This window comes from Scleropages formosus, chromosome 4 (assembly GCF_900964775.1).
Source record: "Scleropages formosus chromosome 4, fSclFor1.1, whole genome shotgun sequence".
Classification (NCBI taxonomy): Eukaryota; Metazoa; Chordata; class Actinopteri; order Osteoglossiformes; family Osteoglossidae; genus Scleropages; species Scleropages formosus.
This window is the reverse complement of record NC_041809.1, coordinates 6136116-6153527: the sequence shown is the minus strand read 5'-3', so window position 1 is coordinate 6153527 and position 17412 is coordinate 6136116. Positions and strand designations below refer to the sequence as shown.

Here is a 17412-nt window from a genome sequence, read left to right as displayed (position 1 = left end):
ATAAAAATGAAAATATCACTGTAATAAAAATAAAATATCACTTGTAACTAAAACTAAAAAATGCATTTTGCCCAAATTGCTGCTTGCATAATTCACATTCAGGATCAAATAACAACAACAACAACATCAATAATAATAATAATAATAATAATAATAATAATAAAAGTTGTAATTTTATCTGGCGCCCTGCAGGTGGCGCAAAGTCTACCGACGTGCTGCTGCGCTGCCCTACGGCCTCTTGCTCGTTGGTGCTCTCATTTGCCATGTTGGCGGAAGTGGTCGTGTTTCCTCAGCTCAGTGCTGTCATTTAGCGACATGAAGTAGTTTATAAATTTTATTCCCTACATTTTTTGAGACCTTTGAGCACTGTAGGGCGAGAAGGGGAAATAGGATGAATCTTCCGAAGGGGCCCGACTCGCTGTGTTTCGACAAAGACGTGTTCATGAAGGTGAGGGAGTGTCTGTTTGCAGAGAGAGAGAGAGAGAGAGAGAGAGAGAGAGAGAGAAGCTCTGCTGCTGCGAATCTGTTTTGTAGCCACACTTTATTCACACCTTCAGTTCCACTAAGTTGAATTTTTACCTCGGTGCTCCGAAAGCAACCATCACCAGAGTAATAAAAGCAACAGCGGGTTTGTGCTCACTGACTGTGACTGCCTGATAATTCAGCGCAAACTAGTGGCAGCTCGTCCAGTACTAGTCTACTAGAGCCAGTCAGTGTGAAGTTAGTACTAAACACTGTCAGTGAGTGTTCTTTTAAAAAGGATTTTATGCATTGGTTACATAATGGTCGAGATTCTACAGGAAAATGCTCACTCCTGCTTGATTGCTCTCAGAAAAAAATTGATAAACTGAAGTACCATTTTATTTAAAACCTGCTTAGGGTGTATTTTGTACTGTTTTACATCCTGATCTATATGAAAATTCTGAGGCGAAATCATAAGAGTTGTTGTGCGCATGAGCTGTTGTACCTTCAATACTTTCTGCTGGGATAGAAAGTGTAGCTGTGGGGTATAGACAGTATATAGTTAGGGACAGCTGGTAGTGCAGTGGTTAGAGCTGCTGCCTTTGGACCGAAAGGTTGTAGGTTCAATTCCCACCTCTTTCTTGCACACGCATAAACAGATGCTTGGGCAGAGTATGCGTTGTATATTGAAGGTTCCCAGTTTTGAATTCTAGGACCTTTGATCAAAGTTCTTACCCTGAAGTGGTACAGCAAAGATATTGTGGTGTATAAATGGGAACGTGATCATAAGCGAAATGAAATGTGATATGTTCACGAATATGAGTAAATTATGCATTTTGAGTTTTCTCTTAGTTTCCCTATAGATCCACAACCAGCGCGTTAGTAAGGTAGGTGAACATTAATGATGCTGTGTTTGCCTGACGTGTGACTTCCTGTCTCATTCGGCAGGATGACTTCGATGTGGACCATTTTGTGGCCGAGTGTCGAAAGCGCGTGCAGCTGGAGGAGCTCCGGGAGGACCTGGAGCTCTACTACAAGCTCCTCAAGACAGCTATGGTGGAGCTCATCAACAAGGACTATGCCGACTTTGTCAATCTTTCCACCAACTTGGTGAGTACCCATCCCATTGGGACTGCTTTTCTGTCCAGAGGACTAAAGTGAGAGGAGATAGAGCCCAGAGCAGCATCGGTATGCAACTGATTCATTTGTTTGCAAAGTGAAGAGCTTGATAACTTCTTAAATTTTATTTTCAAGCATGAAAAGGCAGTCTGTTTGAATGTAGTTTGTTTCTACAGTAGTGAAAATTATATTTAATTGTCAAAATTTGACAATTTTGTATTTGAAGTTAGATTGTTTAAATGTAAACTGAGACATATATAATATATATAAAATCTCTTTTAAATTAGGTTGGGATGGACAAAGCCCTCAATCAACTCTCTGTTCCCCTTGGCCAGTTGCGAGAAGAAGTGCTGGTATGTTGTCCCTTTGTTACCAGTATTTCGTATTACTTTTCCTTGTTTGAGTCCATGCTACCAAATAAATTTGGTTATGTCTTATGAAATGTGATAATCTGTTTTTTAGTGGAAAGGTGTATTCTTGAAAGGCTACAGTGTGACCTTATGCTTCTTGCCATTTTATTTGTTTTGGATAGAGTCTCAGATCATCTGTAAATGAAGTCATTCAAGCCATAGATGATCGCTTATCCAAACAAGATGATATTCAACGGAAGAAGGTACGTGCATTTGAGAAGAAGTGTTGTTTGAAAACATGCTTGATATAATGTATTTAGAGTTCACTTTTCATCAGGGCAACATCACTTGTATTGAAACAGGTAAAACGCATGTTCTTAGTCATTAATAGTGTCTGATAGTCAACATTAAAACCTGAATCGTTTCATCTAAGTTGTGCCCATGGAGCAGGTTGCTGTTTGTATCCCTTCTCAATATAATGAACTGACTAACAGTTTTTGTGTTTATACATTTTTCTTTGCCCTATTTCTATGCAAAAAGATGTGTGTTTTGAGACTTATCCAAGTGGTTCGATCAGTGGAGAAGATTGAAAAAATTCTTCACTCCCAAAGCTCCAAGGACACAGCATCTCTAGAAATGAATAGGTAATTTAATAAAAAAGTTTCCGAGGCATCATTGTCCTGTTCTTCCCATCATTCTTAAATGAGCATTCCTGTTACGGTTGTTTGTGGCCACAAGGGGACGCTGGATATCACTAGTCTATGGTTGATAGTGTTGTAAGGTCACAGGAGGTGAAGTAAAGATCAAATAAAGTGTATCTGGCACCACTGATTTTCTCTTTGAATTCATAATTACCTGCCCTTTTGCATGTTCTGTGACTCATTTTGTAAGGTCACACAGTTAATCAAAGCCACTCTTCATGCTACTTCATTCTTAGTTGTATCAAAGGTGTCTGCGGAATTATCAATATAATTCAGTTCCTGGACCCAGTCAGGAATGTTCTGCTCCTCCACCTCTGGATTCTTTGTGGTCCCACTCACGAGCAGTTCAAAATCAAAAGCCCTTCAGTTCTCAGCTTTGGCTCAACTTTGGTGTAATGAGCCCCCACTGTCCCTCGGAATTGCTGAATCCCTCCCAGCATTCCAGAAGGAAATCAAAATCCTTCTCTTTCAGGGCCATTTCTCTCGCAGTCTCTAGCACTTAGCTATCAGTCGAACATCTGATATTTTGGCATTGCCCTTTCTTAGTCAATATGACATTGTCAAATTCAGTAGAAAGGGTTACATAGGGTTTTCAAAAAGTTTTTGAAATACAAAACGGTGATCAGTCCCAGACGCAGTGCCGGTTGGTTCGGAGTCCCCGACTGACGCTCTGTGTTGTTTTGCAGTCCTCTCCTGACCGGGCAGATTCTGGAGCGGATAGCCACAGAGTTCAATCAACTACAGTTCCATGCCGTCCAGAGTAAAGGCATGCCGCTGCTGGACAAAGTGCGGCCTGTGAGTGGGTCTTTGGCTCCGGGGACAAACGCACTTCTACTTCCTCTGGCCATCGAGATATGGGGATGTCTACAACTCTAGTCACAGTACTAAAGATGATAAAGATGCTCTCTTATAATGCCTGATATTTTGGGATCCTCTGCTGGAGGGTATTCATAGAAGTGCCGCAGCCCACAGTCTCAAGTACAAATGACGTTCTTCCGTTTCTCCTGCTTTACAACAAAAAGTTTGTGTATCCAAGTTACATAGCACTTAGGCCTCCACTTTGCACTCAAAGGACTGGTGTAGTGCCCTTGTACAAGGTACTTGTCCTGAATTTCTCCAGTAGAAATTACCTAGCTGTATAAATGCGTGAATGTCATCATTTTGTCTGAGTTACGCTGTGTCTCTGTGGCAGCGGATCGCTGGTATTACAGCCATGCTGCAGCAGTCCCTGGAGGGCCTACTCATCGAGGGCCTGCAGACCTCCAATGTGGACATGATACGCCACTGCCTGCGCACCTACGCCACCATCGATAAGACCCGGGATGCAGAGGCCCTTGTGGGTCAAGTCCTTGTGAAGCCCTACATGGATGAGGTGAGTGGCACCGTGCTTAGCTGTGACTAGTGCGTCTTCTGCAGAGTTTGTCAGTGTCCCGCTGTCATGTTGCTCCTGCCTTGCTGCTCGCTTCAGGTCATTGTTGAACAGTATGTGAAGTCCAGTCCCAGCGGCCTGCAGAACATGTATGGAAAGCTGTTGGAGTTTGTACCCCACCACTGTCGCTTGCTCAGGGAGGTGACGGGTGGTGCCATCTCCAGGTACCATATCCGACAGTCTGTTAAACCTCTAAGATAAATAAGTGCTGTCTCTCTTTTCCTTTGTTTCCTGGTTCTGATCCCTCTTTGTCTTGTGTGCAGCGATAAAGCAGACATTGTTCCTGGCTATGATTTCTTGGTGAACTCGGTCTGGCCAGAAATCGTTAAAGGCCTGGAAGAGAGGATATCCTCCCTCTTCAACCCTGGGAACCCTGATGCCTTTTATGAGGTAAATCCTTCTGTGCACATTAGTTGATTTATGCTCCTAACTCCCAGAATGTCTGTAGCTTTCTTTCACTATCAGTATGGAATTTTGCTCTCGATTCGTTTGTGAACTTTCTTGCAGAAATACGCCATCACTATGGACTTTGTGCGGAAGTTTGAGCGGCAGTGCGGCTCTCAGGCCAGCGTGAGGCGCCTCCGAGCACATGCGTCTTACCAGAGCTTCCACAACAAGTGGAACCTTCCGGTTTACTTCCAGCTCCGGTGAGTCTGATGCGGTATTGCGTTCAGCCTTTTTGTATTTGTACACAGCTGTACTTTGAACTGGTGTTAGTAATGTTATGAAAGCTTGTCTTCGTGAGGAAAAAAGAACAAATTAAAGGAAATGGATCTGGTGCCCCACGAGCCATAGAACAAGTTAAGCAAACTTTAGAAATTAAAATTGATATACTTTTACACTGTGTACCACAAGGGTCTTTGCCAGTTATTTCATTCTACACACCGAATTTTCTGTATCCGTTTCCTACTTCATTGACATTTTTTGCTGTGTTTATCTGTGACAGTAGGAGTAGAAGTTTGCAGACAGCACTCTTTGTAAATGATTTGCATAACCATTTCCTGTTGCTCACTGATGACTTTTCGGGTTAGGAACTAGTCAGAACAGCCGATCGTTCGGGGTGTTTACCTTCACGTAGTCAGTATGAAGGTCATCATGATGTACCCAATGTGCCCAAGTCTGTTTGCCAACCTGACTCCCACATCTCTGTGCTTTTCACAATGTGAAGTTCAAAGGTCACACTGCAGTCACCATTTTCTGCTCTTCATTTTGTTCTTAACATCAGCAGATGTTTACCGAATTCATCATTTCAGTGCTACAGTGTGGTGTAATTGTGATTATCCACATGAAGTCACAGGCATGCGTCATAGCTTGGATACAAAAAGTGGCGTCAACTTCATCATGTTTAGTTTGGCACCACTGCACCTTTTGCGATACCCTCAAGGCTACAATTAACGGCAGGCTTTGCTGAAAATGGAGCAGCTAAGTCTTTTTGTATGTCATTAAAATATTGCCTAAAGCCCAGTTCTTTATTACTTCACATACATTACTGAATATATATTTACCTGTGGCATCAGGGTGAACTCACTAGGCTGTGAACTTTAAATGTGCCCTCATTCTTTACGTATCCGTACATATATTATTATGTACTAGTAAGTATCTAAAATAAAAGAATCAAAACGTTTGAGTATTCTCAATACTACAAACTTTAAGCTTAAACTACAGTATTGCCTCCACAAAAATCAATGTCTTTCCACTAATGTAATCATTTCCTGGCCGACTTGCTTGTTTTCAGTGCCGATCATTAACTTCACGTTGTTCGCTTGTCACTTAGCAGGAGGGGCCTCTGATCGGAACCTGCATCAGCCCCAGAGCCTCATTTTTGACTCTATTTTTGCATTGGAAGTGTTACATTGCGACCACATTTCTTTTTGAGTGTATCTGTCTCCTGAATATCATGAAGACGTGTCATTTGAAAGCATTGGGAAAGAAGTCTTTTGTTTCTACCACTTTGTCCATGGATGTAGACAATGTCAGAGAATGCAAGAGAACACAGTTAGCCGTGTTGTTTCCTGATATGAAAGGCTTAAATAATAACGCCCTTTTGCGCCATGGCCAGGGTTCATTGTCTGGTTTTGAAATCCCAACACCAAATAGTGTACTCTGTCTTTGAGCTTATTGCTCAGTCACCATTGATGTCTGTCTTTGGTCTGTAATCCAGATACAAGGAGATTGCTGGGAGTTTGGAGAATGCAATTTCGGATGGCTTGGAGGAAGCACCAGGTCAGTAGAACATTTGCTTTTCTGATGCTTTTACTGAGCAGTTGTGGCTCCCCAATGTGCTGGAGTGACGGTGGTTGTTTCTTCGTTGCAGCTGGGAGTCCATTCCTGCTGCGTGTCTCCAACACACTTTGGGGTGGCCTTCTCCAGTGCTGGGCCCAGGGGGTGTATATGCCGCCGCTGGCACATCGCTTCTGGAAATTAACGTTACAACTGCTCTCACGCTATGCCACCTTCCTGACTGAGGTGGGGGCATTGCATCATTAGTCCATTGTAACGTCATTGCCGGGATACTAAAGGCATCTTTGCTGATCCGTTTTTTTCTTTGTCGTCATTGTAGGTGCTGAACAAAGTTCCCCCCTCTGACGTCAGCAAGGACCCCGTGAAGCCCCTCCCCAGCTCAGCCTCTTCCACCTCTAGCCGGACCTCCCAGGAGGACACAGGCAGCGAAACTGGTGGCCCGACAGCACTCTCCACCAAGCACATGGTCTTCATCATGGCCGACCTGGACAGGCTACAAGAAAAGGTAGCCATCTCTGCAGGGGCCATCACACGCATCCTCATTGTTGTCAGAACAGTGTACGCAGCATGATTAGCTGCGTGTTTCTTCACACTGTGTTTGCTTTCCTCCCAGATTCCTGAACTTTCAGACATGATCAGACAGAAGCTGGAGCTCATTGGGTTTAGCAACTTTACCATTGTCTCAGGTATATCATTGAAGCAGTCACAGGAGGTAGCTCAGTCATCGTCAAATCTATCATGTTCAGCTCCTATCTCCCACTGTAGAGCCCTTGATCAAGGTACTGACCTTGAATTGATAATTAAATACTACACAGCTGTATAAACTGGTGAATAACTGTAAGAAGCTTTGTGTCTAGACTTAACATTGTAAGTTGATTTGAATAAAAGAATCAGCTAAATGAATAAATAATGAAAATAAATATATAACAAATGGACAGATTTTTTTTTTTTTTTTTTTTTTTTTTTTTTTTTTTTTTTTTTTTTTTTTGGATGAGTAAATTCATTTCCAAATTTTCTTCCAGTTTTTCCTCAACTTAAATTGCTGTTGTTGTGGCTGTTTGGTGAAGCTGAAAGCAGTGTATGTTCTTCTTGTATTACTTACCCAGAATCCTTGGCGGACTCAAAAACCTCCTTGTCTGGCTGCGCCCCCATGCTTAACCGCAGGGTGACACACCACCTGGGAGAGAGGTGCTTTAGCTACCTGAAGAGTGCCTCTGAGGTCCCACGCCTGTATCGGCGCACCAACAAGGTATGCTCTACCAGTCAAACGAGCATAGCTGGAATGTTTATAAATGGTGGGAGACCTGCCATTCAAACAGCCTTTTCCTCCCGCCACAGGAAGTGCCGACCAAGGCTTCAGCCTACATGGACAACGCGCTGCGGCCGCTACTACAGCTGCGCAGTGACTATACAGATGTACTGAAGGCCTCCATCTTGCAGGAATGGCTGCGCATCACGCTGTGTGACTGCACACAAAGGTACACCTTGTTCAGTGCAGCCCTTAGAAACGATGCAGGTCAACTGTGCTGAATGAACGTGTCTGTGTTCACTGTAACCCAGGCTGGCATTGGGCTGCGTTATTCTCAGTCACAGACACTGTGTGCTGATTCTGTTGCAGAGGATGAGTCACAAAATAAGTTAAAGCGGAAAATCGTTCAAATCCCTTCATCTGATACAAACTCTGAATGTAGAATTTGCAATAAACAGGTGGTTTAAATGGAGCTCTGAAACTCTGTGTATCAAGCAATTGGATAGATCTACAAATGAGTGGTTTGGTCTAATTGTCAGCTAAAAGACCCTGGTTATTGCCTACAAATGCATCAGTAGAACTGCTCCTAACTATTTACAAGACTTGATCAACCGCTACACCTCCAACCCGAGCGCTTCGCTCATCTACTTCTGCCCACTTGGTGGTCCCGCGCACCAAAGGTAAAGCATGGAGGTTCTCAGTTCTGGCTCTGTTGTGGTGGAATGACTCCCCCCCCCCTCACTCAAAACTGCTGAAAATCTGTCCACATTTAAAAAGGGTCTGAAAACTCACTTCTTCTGGACTCACTTTGCGCATGATCTCTCAAGCTCATGTATGGTGTAAATGTTCATGCACCATAACTTTATGATCATACCCAGATAAGCCTTTACTCGTGTATTGTATATAATTGTGTACCTTAAAAAAAAAAAAATTGTAGGAAGGGGATCAGGATTTGTCTATTTTGAGTTTTATGCACCTACTCATGCAATGAACATCAGTGTATAAGGTGGAAAGAAACAAGCAAAGTTTACTTAATCACATGTCTGCAACTATGTTTCTCTTTCTCCTAAGGTAATGTAGAAATTGTATTTTTCTGAGATGTACGTTGCTATGGAGAAAAGCATCTGCTGAATGAATAAATGTAAAAGTCAGGATAAATTAAAGAGCGGAAGCTCAGCGCCGTTTGTTCCAATAACTGGGCCTAGTGTGTCAGTTCACAACGTCTTCAGCTACTGCCTAATTACCATACCTGTGTGCAGTGAATGTCGTTTGCAGTTTGACTTTTTTTAATCCTTGCACATGGTGTAGTTCAGAATTAATATGTGAGTCACGGTGTGGATCCTCCTGTTTCAGGAGCCATTGAGGTGCCTGCTAAAATTCAAAGATCAGCATCTGCTTCAATGTGAAAGCATATTTTGTAGTAGTTATTTATCCTCGTATCCCATTTTACGTTAAACAATTGTACTGCCTTCGTAATGAACATGAAATCCAGATTTACAAAAGGAAACCAAAAATCAATACTGCAAAGTTTGTGAAGAATTTTGAGGTACAAGAAGAGAACTGAAATCGATCCTGCTTGTATTCTGTGCTTTGTGATGACAGATATTACGAGACCATATCTGATGTCCTGAGTTCAGTCAAGAAGATGGAGGAGAGCCTGAAGAGGCTGAAACAGGCCAGAAAAACTGCAGTGTCCAACTCGACGGGTGCTAGTAGCGGCCCCTCAGATGACAGCAAGATCCGACTTCAGCTGGCGCTAGATGTCGAGTACCTGGGAGAACAGGTAGGGCAGGGTTCCTCAGCCCTGCTCCACAGGAACCCAGTGGTTTTTGGTTTTTCAAGGACAGATCAACAAGTGTTTTAAAAAAACGTAGTGTTGTTGCATTTGAGATGAGCTCTGATTGCAGTCATGCCCTGTTACAGATCCAGAATATGGGCCTACAGACCAGCGACATCACCCTGTTCTCATCTCTCTTGGAACTGGTTCAAGGGGCCCGTGACATAGTTCCGTCCGAGCTGCCGGCACCCTGACCTTCTAGCCGTGGACTATGTAAGAGGTGAACCCGCTATGGAAACACACAGCTCAAAGGAGTGGATGCTTCAGTCTCGGATCTTAAGGTGGACCCTCCTGAGAAGACCTTATTTATGTGCAGACTGCATTGTCCAGGAAGTGGGAGATATGTGCAAGGGGATCTGGATTTGGTCACATATTTATATACTGATGGTTTTTTTTTTTTTAATTTTTATTTTTTTAACCCAAAGAATAGGTGAAACCGCAAATGAGGACCCCACGGATCATTGCGCTGGCATTGTAGGACTGGGAGCCGCATGGCATTATGGTGTGGGTTTGCTTTCTGCATCGCAGGCTGTTGTCTGTTACTTGGCTGCAGATGATCAGCACTGTTTAGCAATATGAGTATGATTTATAGATTTAAAAAAAAACATTGAATTACAGTTTTTTATTTTGAAGAATGTTTATTAGGGAGCTCTGTATACACTTATCTATTGAAGGATTAAGATGGAAATTTACAACGCAAACAAATTTTGGGAGAACTTGTAATTGTCTTGTTAGTAAAAGATTTAACTATTTCTGAATTTTGCTGGTGGTTATGCTTCTGGATTTGTGATCCTATTCATTACTGATAACAAAACGTATGTTCAAACCCTAAATTTGTTTAAGGTACAATTGAGGGATTGATCCAAAAATCAATAATCTTGTCTGATTTTTGGACACTGAATGAAACTGAAGCTGAAATGACCTGTCTCAGATACAAATAGAAATAATCTGTTAAACCATTAAGGGAAGATTGAAAATGCCTCCATGCTAAAAACGGTGCCGCACTATAAATGGATTAAGTGGGGAGTTTGCCAGCAGGAGTCTGCATTTTATGATCCTAATGAAAATGAATAATGTAGGTACTCCCAAATTGCTGATGAGGCAAAGATTTAAAAAAAAAAAAAAAAAGTTGTCCCTTTAGCTCAAGGGCACTTAGGAAAGTGTTGTATGAATGAGCGAAAAGCATTGAACTGAAGAGACGTGACACTGAGGTTTATACATAAAGTATACAGGTAAATCTACATTATGTCTATGTACTGTTACATTAATTTTATTTATCATGCATATGTCTTATTCCCCAAGTAGTTACAGTTTTCGGAATCTGAAACGATTCCCTTATTTTTAATTGGGGATCAACCGAGGAAGGAAAAATGAGGTGAGCACTATCACCATTTATTTACGTTTCTTAAATAATGCAACTGAAACTTTTTTGTAAGAGCACAATTAAGGACAAATTAACCATCTTTAATCTTAAAAAATGAATTTGGAATCCTTTAGGTCTGTCAAGTAACGGACTGTTTTTATTGCAACAGAAATAAACCACCCAGTGAATTATGTGACTCAATAATAATCCAAGATCACCGACTTGTGTTAGAAGTTTTCATACATGCTATATGGAAGATAACTCTCCTCTTGGTCAGTGATGTTGCCACAGAATCATTTTACATTTGCATTTATCTGACTCTTTTCTCCAAAGCCACTCACAGTGTTAAGGTTACAATTATTTCCCAATTTATAAATCTGGGTAATTTTACTGGATGAGTTTAGGGTAAGTACCTTGCTCAAGGGTACTATAGCTGGAGATGGAAATCAAGTCTACGACCTTTGGATCCAAAGACAGTAGTTCTAACCACTATGCCACCGGCTGTCCCTTTTGGGGTAGAATAGAGAATATACATGGTTTGGGGTGATTTGCTATAAGTTCTTAAGATGTTTGTAGAACCGGAGAGTTATATTTGAGCTCGAGCTCAAAATTAGCACTGGTTTAGCCTTGGTTCTCAGTACTACAGAATATGGGTCTTTCACTGATAGCCAGATTGACCTATACACGTTGCGGTTGATCAAAGTTTTCCAGTCATTGATATTACCTTGTGGCAAAGTCTTTAATTTAACCAAAACCTCACTGTGTGGGGTTGGTTATCCTTCCAAGCAGAAGGATGGCATCTGAATTCCCCTCTACCACAGTAAAGAAGAAGGGTCTGTTGATTGTGAACTTCGGGGCCACGCTGCCATCTTCAGGGGCGGTCTGATCCTTAGCCCCTTCCTCAGAAATTTCAAACACCACATTGTTCAACACCTGTAAACCCAGGGAAACAGCTGTTGAGTGTTCTTGTGAAAAGAGCCCTGGGGGGGTTTGACGTTTTGTCCCCAACTTTCTGTACTATGCACTAAATTACCAGTGGTTGTACTACTCATTCTGAATCTCGAATGCATTAGGGAGGCAGCCAAGGTAAGAGTGCATTGTAAGAATAGCAAGTCGCAGTAAAAATCATCTGTATTCGAGTCTCACCTTGTCAAGTGTGAGGTTCTCCTTGCTGCTGAGTCTACCAAAGTCAGCCTGCTCTCCTAGTAGGTATGAGAGTTTCATGTTGGACAGGATGTCCTTCAGGTCACTCACAAAGCTCACTGATAGCTTGGGGAGGGATACTTCCAGGAACCTGTTCAGAAAAGAGTGTTGGTTATTGTTTCCTCTTTGCCACATTGCTGCGGGCTAATGGATCTGACCAAAATGAGCTCTACTTGTGTTTTTTAATCTTTGGTTCTGCTGACGACGATAAAATGTGGAATCTACTCAGAACATGTGTGCCAGAACATCGGTTCATTCACTGGACAGGAGGCCACAAGTAGAGCAGAACAATGAGGATCAGAATGGCTTTCAATTGTCAAGAAAGTAAGACAAGGCTGCATACCTTCTCTTTTTACAATGATCAAATTATGAGAAAAAACTGACTAGTTGAAGACTGGCAGACTGCCAGAATTGAATGTGGGTTCAGAACTGGTGGGAGGAACACCAGCAACTTTCAGTATGCTGATGACACCATGAAAATAGCAGAGGAGGAAAAAGACCTTAAAGTCTTGTTAAAAAAGGCAAAGTGGACAGCAAAAAACTAAAATTGGGAGAACAGGCACAGCAACAAACTTTAGTGTTCATGGTGAAGATGAAAGATCTGCAAAAATTCCTGAAACTTGCAGGCATGTCAACAAGAATGAATAAAACTGTTGAAGTAATGGTATTTTCAAAAACACCATATGGATGTCAAAGCTGGACAATAGAGAAAAACAGGATAGGAAAATCAAAGAATCCTTTTAGTGGTGCTGGAAGAGACTTGATGCTGTGGACTGCAAGGAAAGCAGAAGGATCTCGAATCAAATCGACTCTCTGGTCTCATTGGAAGCACAAATTATGAGACAGAAGCTATCATACACTAAACACAATGTGATAAATTTGGATTCTGAATGTTGAAGATCGTAATGATTTGAAAATTGGGAGGAAAACGAAGAGATGGACAATCAGTCAGATGAGTGGACTCAATCACAGTGATGATGGACATAGTGATTTGCATCCTAAAGACGCATGTAGAGAGCAAAACATTCTGGAGGCACTCAATGTGGTCGCCAAGACTTGACATCAACATGATGGCGCTTAACAGTGAACATGTTCAAGATTTCAGCAGTAAATATGCAGATTTTCCTTTCTCCATGTTTGATGTGTTTTGGCTAGGACTGGGGTTGTGGTATGAGGCCTTACCCTTCGTTGAGGTGCTTTTTCCACTTTGAGATGAGGTTAGTGTTGAGCTTTGCTTCTATGTGTTCCAGGCTGGTCCCCTCATGGGGCAGCACCAGCAACATGTATGTGCCTTTGCTGAGAGGCAGCTGGATGATGGTGCATCTCCCCCCCTTGTCATTCAGATACTTGTAGCTTCCAGTGTGGCTCATGAAGGGTACCATCACACTGGTCTCCTCACTGGTCCAGAACTTCTGCAGGGTCATTACTTCTGACTTGATCGCTGTCCTCCACTTTCCTAACAAACAAATTTCACATTCATTCCCATGGCACAAAACACTGATTTTTGTCTAAACAATCTTTCATTTGCCACGTGGGAAGTTGGGCAACGTGTCATGCTTGATGAAGAGCAGGTAACTGTGAATGTCTTAGACAAGCTTACCCTTGAAGAGAATGGCGCTAGCAAACAAGAATTCCGTGGATGGACTGATCGCCTTGAAGAGGTGCTTCATATTTCCAGCTGATGCCCTCTGGATGAAGGAGTTCATCTGGGCCTCAGCTTCTTCGGACTTAGAGAAGTCTACTGACCGGACATAGGAAGCATCTGAGAAGTCTTGCATGCCCCGCACAAACTCCTGCGAAAGGTCCACCCCGTTATTGACAAAATTCCAAACTAGGGTCCGGAGCTCATCTGTGTTTGCATCGACCAAGGAGCTGATGTTCCATTGTGCATGGAGCACCTTGTGGCCGTCAAAGAGGGGGACACAATCTTTCATTTCCCTATTGTCACCCAGCCCTAGGAGATGCTGGAGGTGTTCAGCCGTTGTATTGGAGGCGCCCATATAGAGAACGACGAGGGCACCGAAGGCGTTGACTGGGGAGAACAGGGCGTTGGCAGGTTTCTGCTGCATCAGGGCATTGTAGAAACGTAGGCCCAGCGTGTTTTGAAGCTCAGCCAGAACGGTCACCTGTTGCGTCACCTTCTCTCTGCTGCCCTCCACGTCTTTGTGGGTATGAGTAGGTGGCTCAGTCAAGTCTTGGGGATCGATGGGGATCGGTTTGACCATCGCCAGTGGTTTTTGAGCTTGGGCCTGGATGATCTCACAGCTGAAGTTGTCATAGGCAAAGAGAGAAAACGGGTGGACGTACACACGGTTTGCTGCCACCAGTGTGAGCCATGATATGAGGAGAAGGGGGCCCAGGGTTTCTTGCATCTTTGGTCTCTTGGAAGATGGGTAAATTCTGCAACGGAAAGAAGAAGAGTTTATCGGGCCAGTTCAATATTTTCACACGTTTTATTTAGATCACTTGATGGTACCTGTGCGAAACCCACAGCAAACACCAGGCCTCCTCTCTCTGGAAGCACTGGCTCTGATTAATGATTACCAAATGCATGGATCCTCACAACATAGCGCTATAAAGAACATTGTAAGCAGGCTTTTCATGTATTATTAAAGATTAAAAATACACCAGGTGACAGCATCAGTAAAAAATGTCTTTACCGGCACATTGTTAGGAAAGAACAGGAAAAGTGTGGAGATTAAACACAAGCGTGCCGTCACTGCGTAACTTTATATCTGTAACGGTAATTGGGTTATAGAATGAGTTTTTATAACAACCTACTCCGAGATGAGGATGTGAGTCTCTCCATTTGTTTTATGGGCTATTGACTGTTTAGGGTTGTAAACCAAGTCAAGCCAAAGCCACCATTCTTAAATGGTGTTCATCTGTCTTCTACTTAGATGTGAATAAGGAATTTGCACCTACCTTTGGATGATGGGCTTCTGTCGAATTTTCTCTGAGGATTCTCTTGCACTGACTTCACTTCTTATGGGATGGCCGCAGTGCAGATTCTCCACCGTGTTACACATTAACCAGGTCGTCGGATCCTGGGTAGTTCTTTGACGTCCGGAGCCGGTCAGAGGTGACTCAGATCAGACCTGATGCCCCTTCCGAGCTTCCCGAACTCGCCCTGCTGTGTGTTGTGCAACAGAGACCTTGTGGGAAAAGCCAGAGGGAGAAAAATACCCAGAGAAGAAACTGATAATGTTTGTCTTTTGTGTATTTACGTAATGTTCACTGCAAATGGTTACACCAATGACCAACTGAGTTGACCAACAAAATCCACAGAAGAAATCAGGATCTGGAACAGCCGGTAGTGGAGTGGTTAGAGCTGCTGCCTTTGGGCCCAACATGTAGGTTTGAATCCCACCTCCAGCTGTTGTACCCTTGAGCAAGGTACTTACTCCGAATTGCTCCAGTGAAATTACCCGGCTGTAGAAGTGGGTAAATAATTGTAAGTTGCTTTGGAGAAAAGTGTCAGCTAAATGGTGTTCCACTTATAGAGTAAAAGTCACTATTGATTTTAAAAAGGAGGTTAAAACATTAAACTCCAAAGTAACAAGAAGAGAGGGACATATTTAATAGAGTAAAAGTACATTCTTTATAAATGTACTCAGTAAAAAGTAAAATGAAGAAAACCTAAAACTGCCCAGAAAAATACAATTTCTCAAAAAATGTCCTGCAAGTAATAGAGTAAGTGTACGTAACTCGTTACTGTGGACCTCTGATGGTTCTTGAGAGGGTTATTGAAACAGTGAACTGTTTCGCTTAAGTAACAACAGCAATTTCACTCATTAGATGGATATTGAACTTCTGAGCTGTTTCCATCCCGCTTCCATTCCTCTTTAGGAGTGGGAATATTTGCTGTCCATGTGGTACAGCTCCAGTTCACGGTACTTTTGAGCCTCAGCCGTCTGGTAATAAATGTTCGTTTCTGGCCTCGAGCAAATTGAAGAAGGCGATGGCCAGAGTCGTTCTCCAATACGAACGTGTGCACCGAACGCTAATTGTCGGCCTTAAGATTACCTTGGGGGTTTTTCCCCACGAACTCTCCGTTGAAGCAGCACAGGAAGCCACAAGAAGTCAGGTGATGGGCCTTGAACATGACTGCGGTTAAAAAAAAAAAAAAAAAAAATTGTGTTCAAATTCATCATCTCAGCATTTAGCAAAATGTAAAGGGGGGGGGGTGGCTTTGACATGTCCCTCCCCAAAACTCAAGCAAATCTAATGTGTCCCTCCAACATCTATAGCTGTATGAAGATGCCGACGATCTTTCCCTGCGAATTTGAAAATGCTGCTTGCATTTGTCACTGTTCATCTCTCTGGAAACACCCTTATTATTTGTTTCTTTTTGCCCGAATCCCTGATGAACAAGGAAAGACAGTTGAACAGGTAAATCCTGGTGTGGCAGCACACCTAACAGGATATTATTCGTTCAATTGTCTTGCGCTTCTCTCCAAAGCAGCTCACAATCTTCGGTTTGTACGCTAATCCATAGCTGTTTACCCATTTATACAGCAGTGTAAATGTGTGGTAGTTTCTTTCATCAACTGCACCGCACCAGGGATTTGAGCCCAGGTCCTTGCAGCACAAGGCAATGGCTGCACCCACTTTGATACCCACCGACATCTACTTAGTAGACGCTTAAATCCTGGTTTTTTTTAGGAAGGCCACTGAGTCGACGACTCCAACTACCCTTAGGTTGGAAGCCTTCGGTTGATCTATTAAGCCCTATGATGTGGACTGACTGGTTATACTCCCCAGAGCACACATTACAGGAGAAGCAGTTCGTCAATAACTTCATTGGATTGAACTGCAATAAGAACCTCTTTGATCCAATAAAGTTATTGATTAATTTATTGAATAAAGGCTTTCAGTCTAAGTGTCATTTTGAAATGGTGCCATGCCTCCAAGTGTCATCTTTTTCATGGAGCTGATGGCCACGTTAGTCGTTTGCTGTATGAGCTGCCCTGCTGTAAGAGTCCGATACCCAGAACCGGGGTAGCGGTTCGAGCTGCAACTTTGTAATCTGAAGGTCTCTGCGGCATGTTTCTACTCTTGCTGTAATGCAACTGATCAAGGTAATGACCCTGAATTCATACACTACAAGCACCCTGTTGTGTACATACATAGGGTAGTGTTTGTATAACTTTCTTACTAACACACACATTGTCTGAAACTGTTTGTCCGGAGCAGGGTTGCAGCAAACCGGAGCCCAACGCAGGGCCGGAGGGGGACACACACAGGACAGGACACGAGGCCATTGCAAGGCACCCCAAGCAGGACTCGAACCCCAGACCCCCCGGAGAGCAGGACTCATCCAAACCTGCTGCGCCACCGCACCCCCTTCTTACTAACATTGTAAGTTGTCAGGTGTTGGACAAATGTCCAAAATAATAATAGAAGTTTGACAATAATTGCTCAATTAGACAAATGCATGTTGGACCAGATGCCCTCA

At 42.9% G+C, this 17412-nt stretch overlaps 2 protein-coding genes across 2 annotated transcripts; one reads left to right on the top strand and one right to left on the bottom strand.

Moving 5' to 3' along the window:
• The first annotated feature begins 264 nt into the window (after positions 1-264).
• On the top strand, positions 265-11109 carry cog2 (component of oligomeric golgi complex 2). The gene is made up of 18 exons (XM_018749247.2): positions 265-448; positions 1411-1572; positions 1869-1934; positions 2114-2194; positions 2472-2575; positions 3319-3427; positions 3825-4004; positions 4101-4225; positions 4325-4451; positions 4569-4708; positions 6223-6284; positions 6376-6527; positions 6622-6807; positions 6916-6988; positions 7409-7551; positions 7641-7780; positions 9154-9334; positions 9475-11109. The coding sequence occupies exons 1-18, from the start codon at positions 392-394 to the stop codon at positions 9580-9582; spliced, it is 2196 nt and encodes a 731-aa protein (XP_018604763.1). The 5' UTR covers positions 265-391; the 3' UTR covers positions 9583-11109.
• Positions 11110-11186: 77 nt separating this feature from the next.
• Positions 11187-14998, bottom strand: agt (angiotensinogen). Its single transcript, XM_018749440.2, has 5 exons — positions 14880-14998; positions 13555-14354; positions 13137-13410; positions 11898-12045; positions 11187-11684 (listed from the first exon to the last, which is right to left on the bottom strand). Exons 1-5 carry the CDS (start codon positions 14981-14983, stop codon positions 11508-11510), a joined length of 1503 nt encoding a protein of 500 aa, XP_018604956.2. The 5' UTR covers positions 14984-14998; the 3' UTR covers positions 11187-11507.
• Between the last annotated feature and the right edge of the window lie 2414 nt (positions 14999-17412).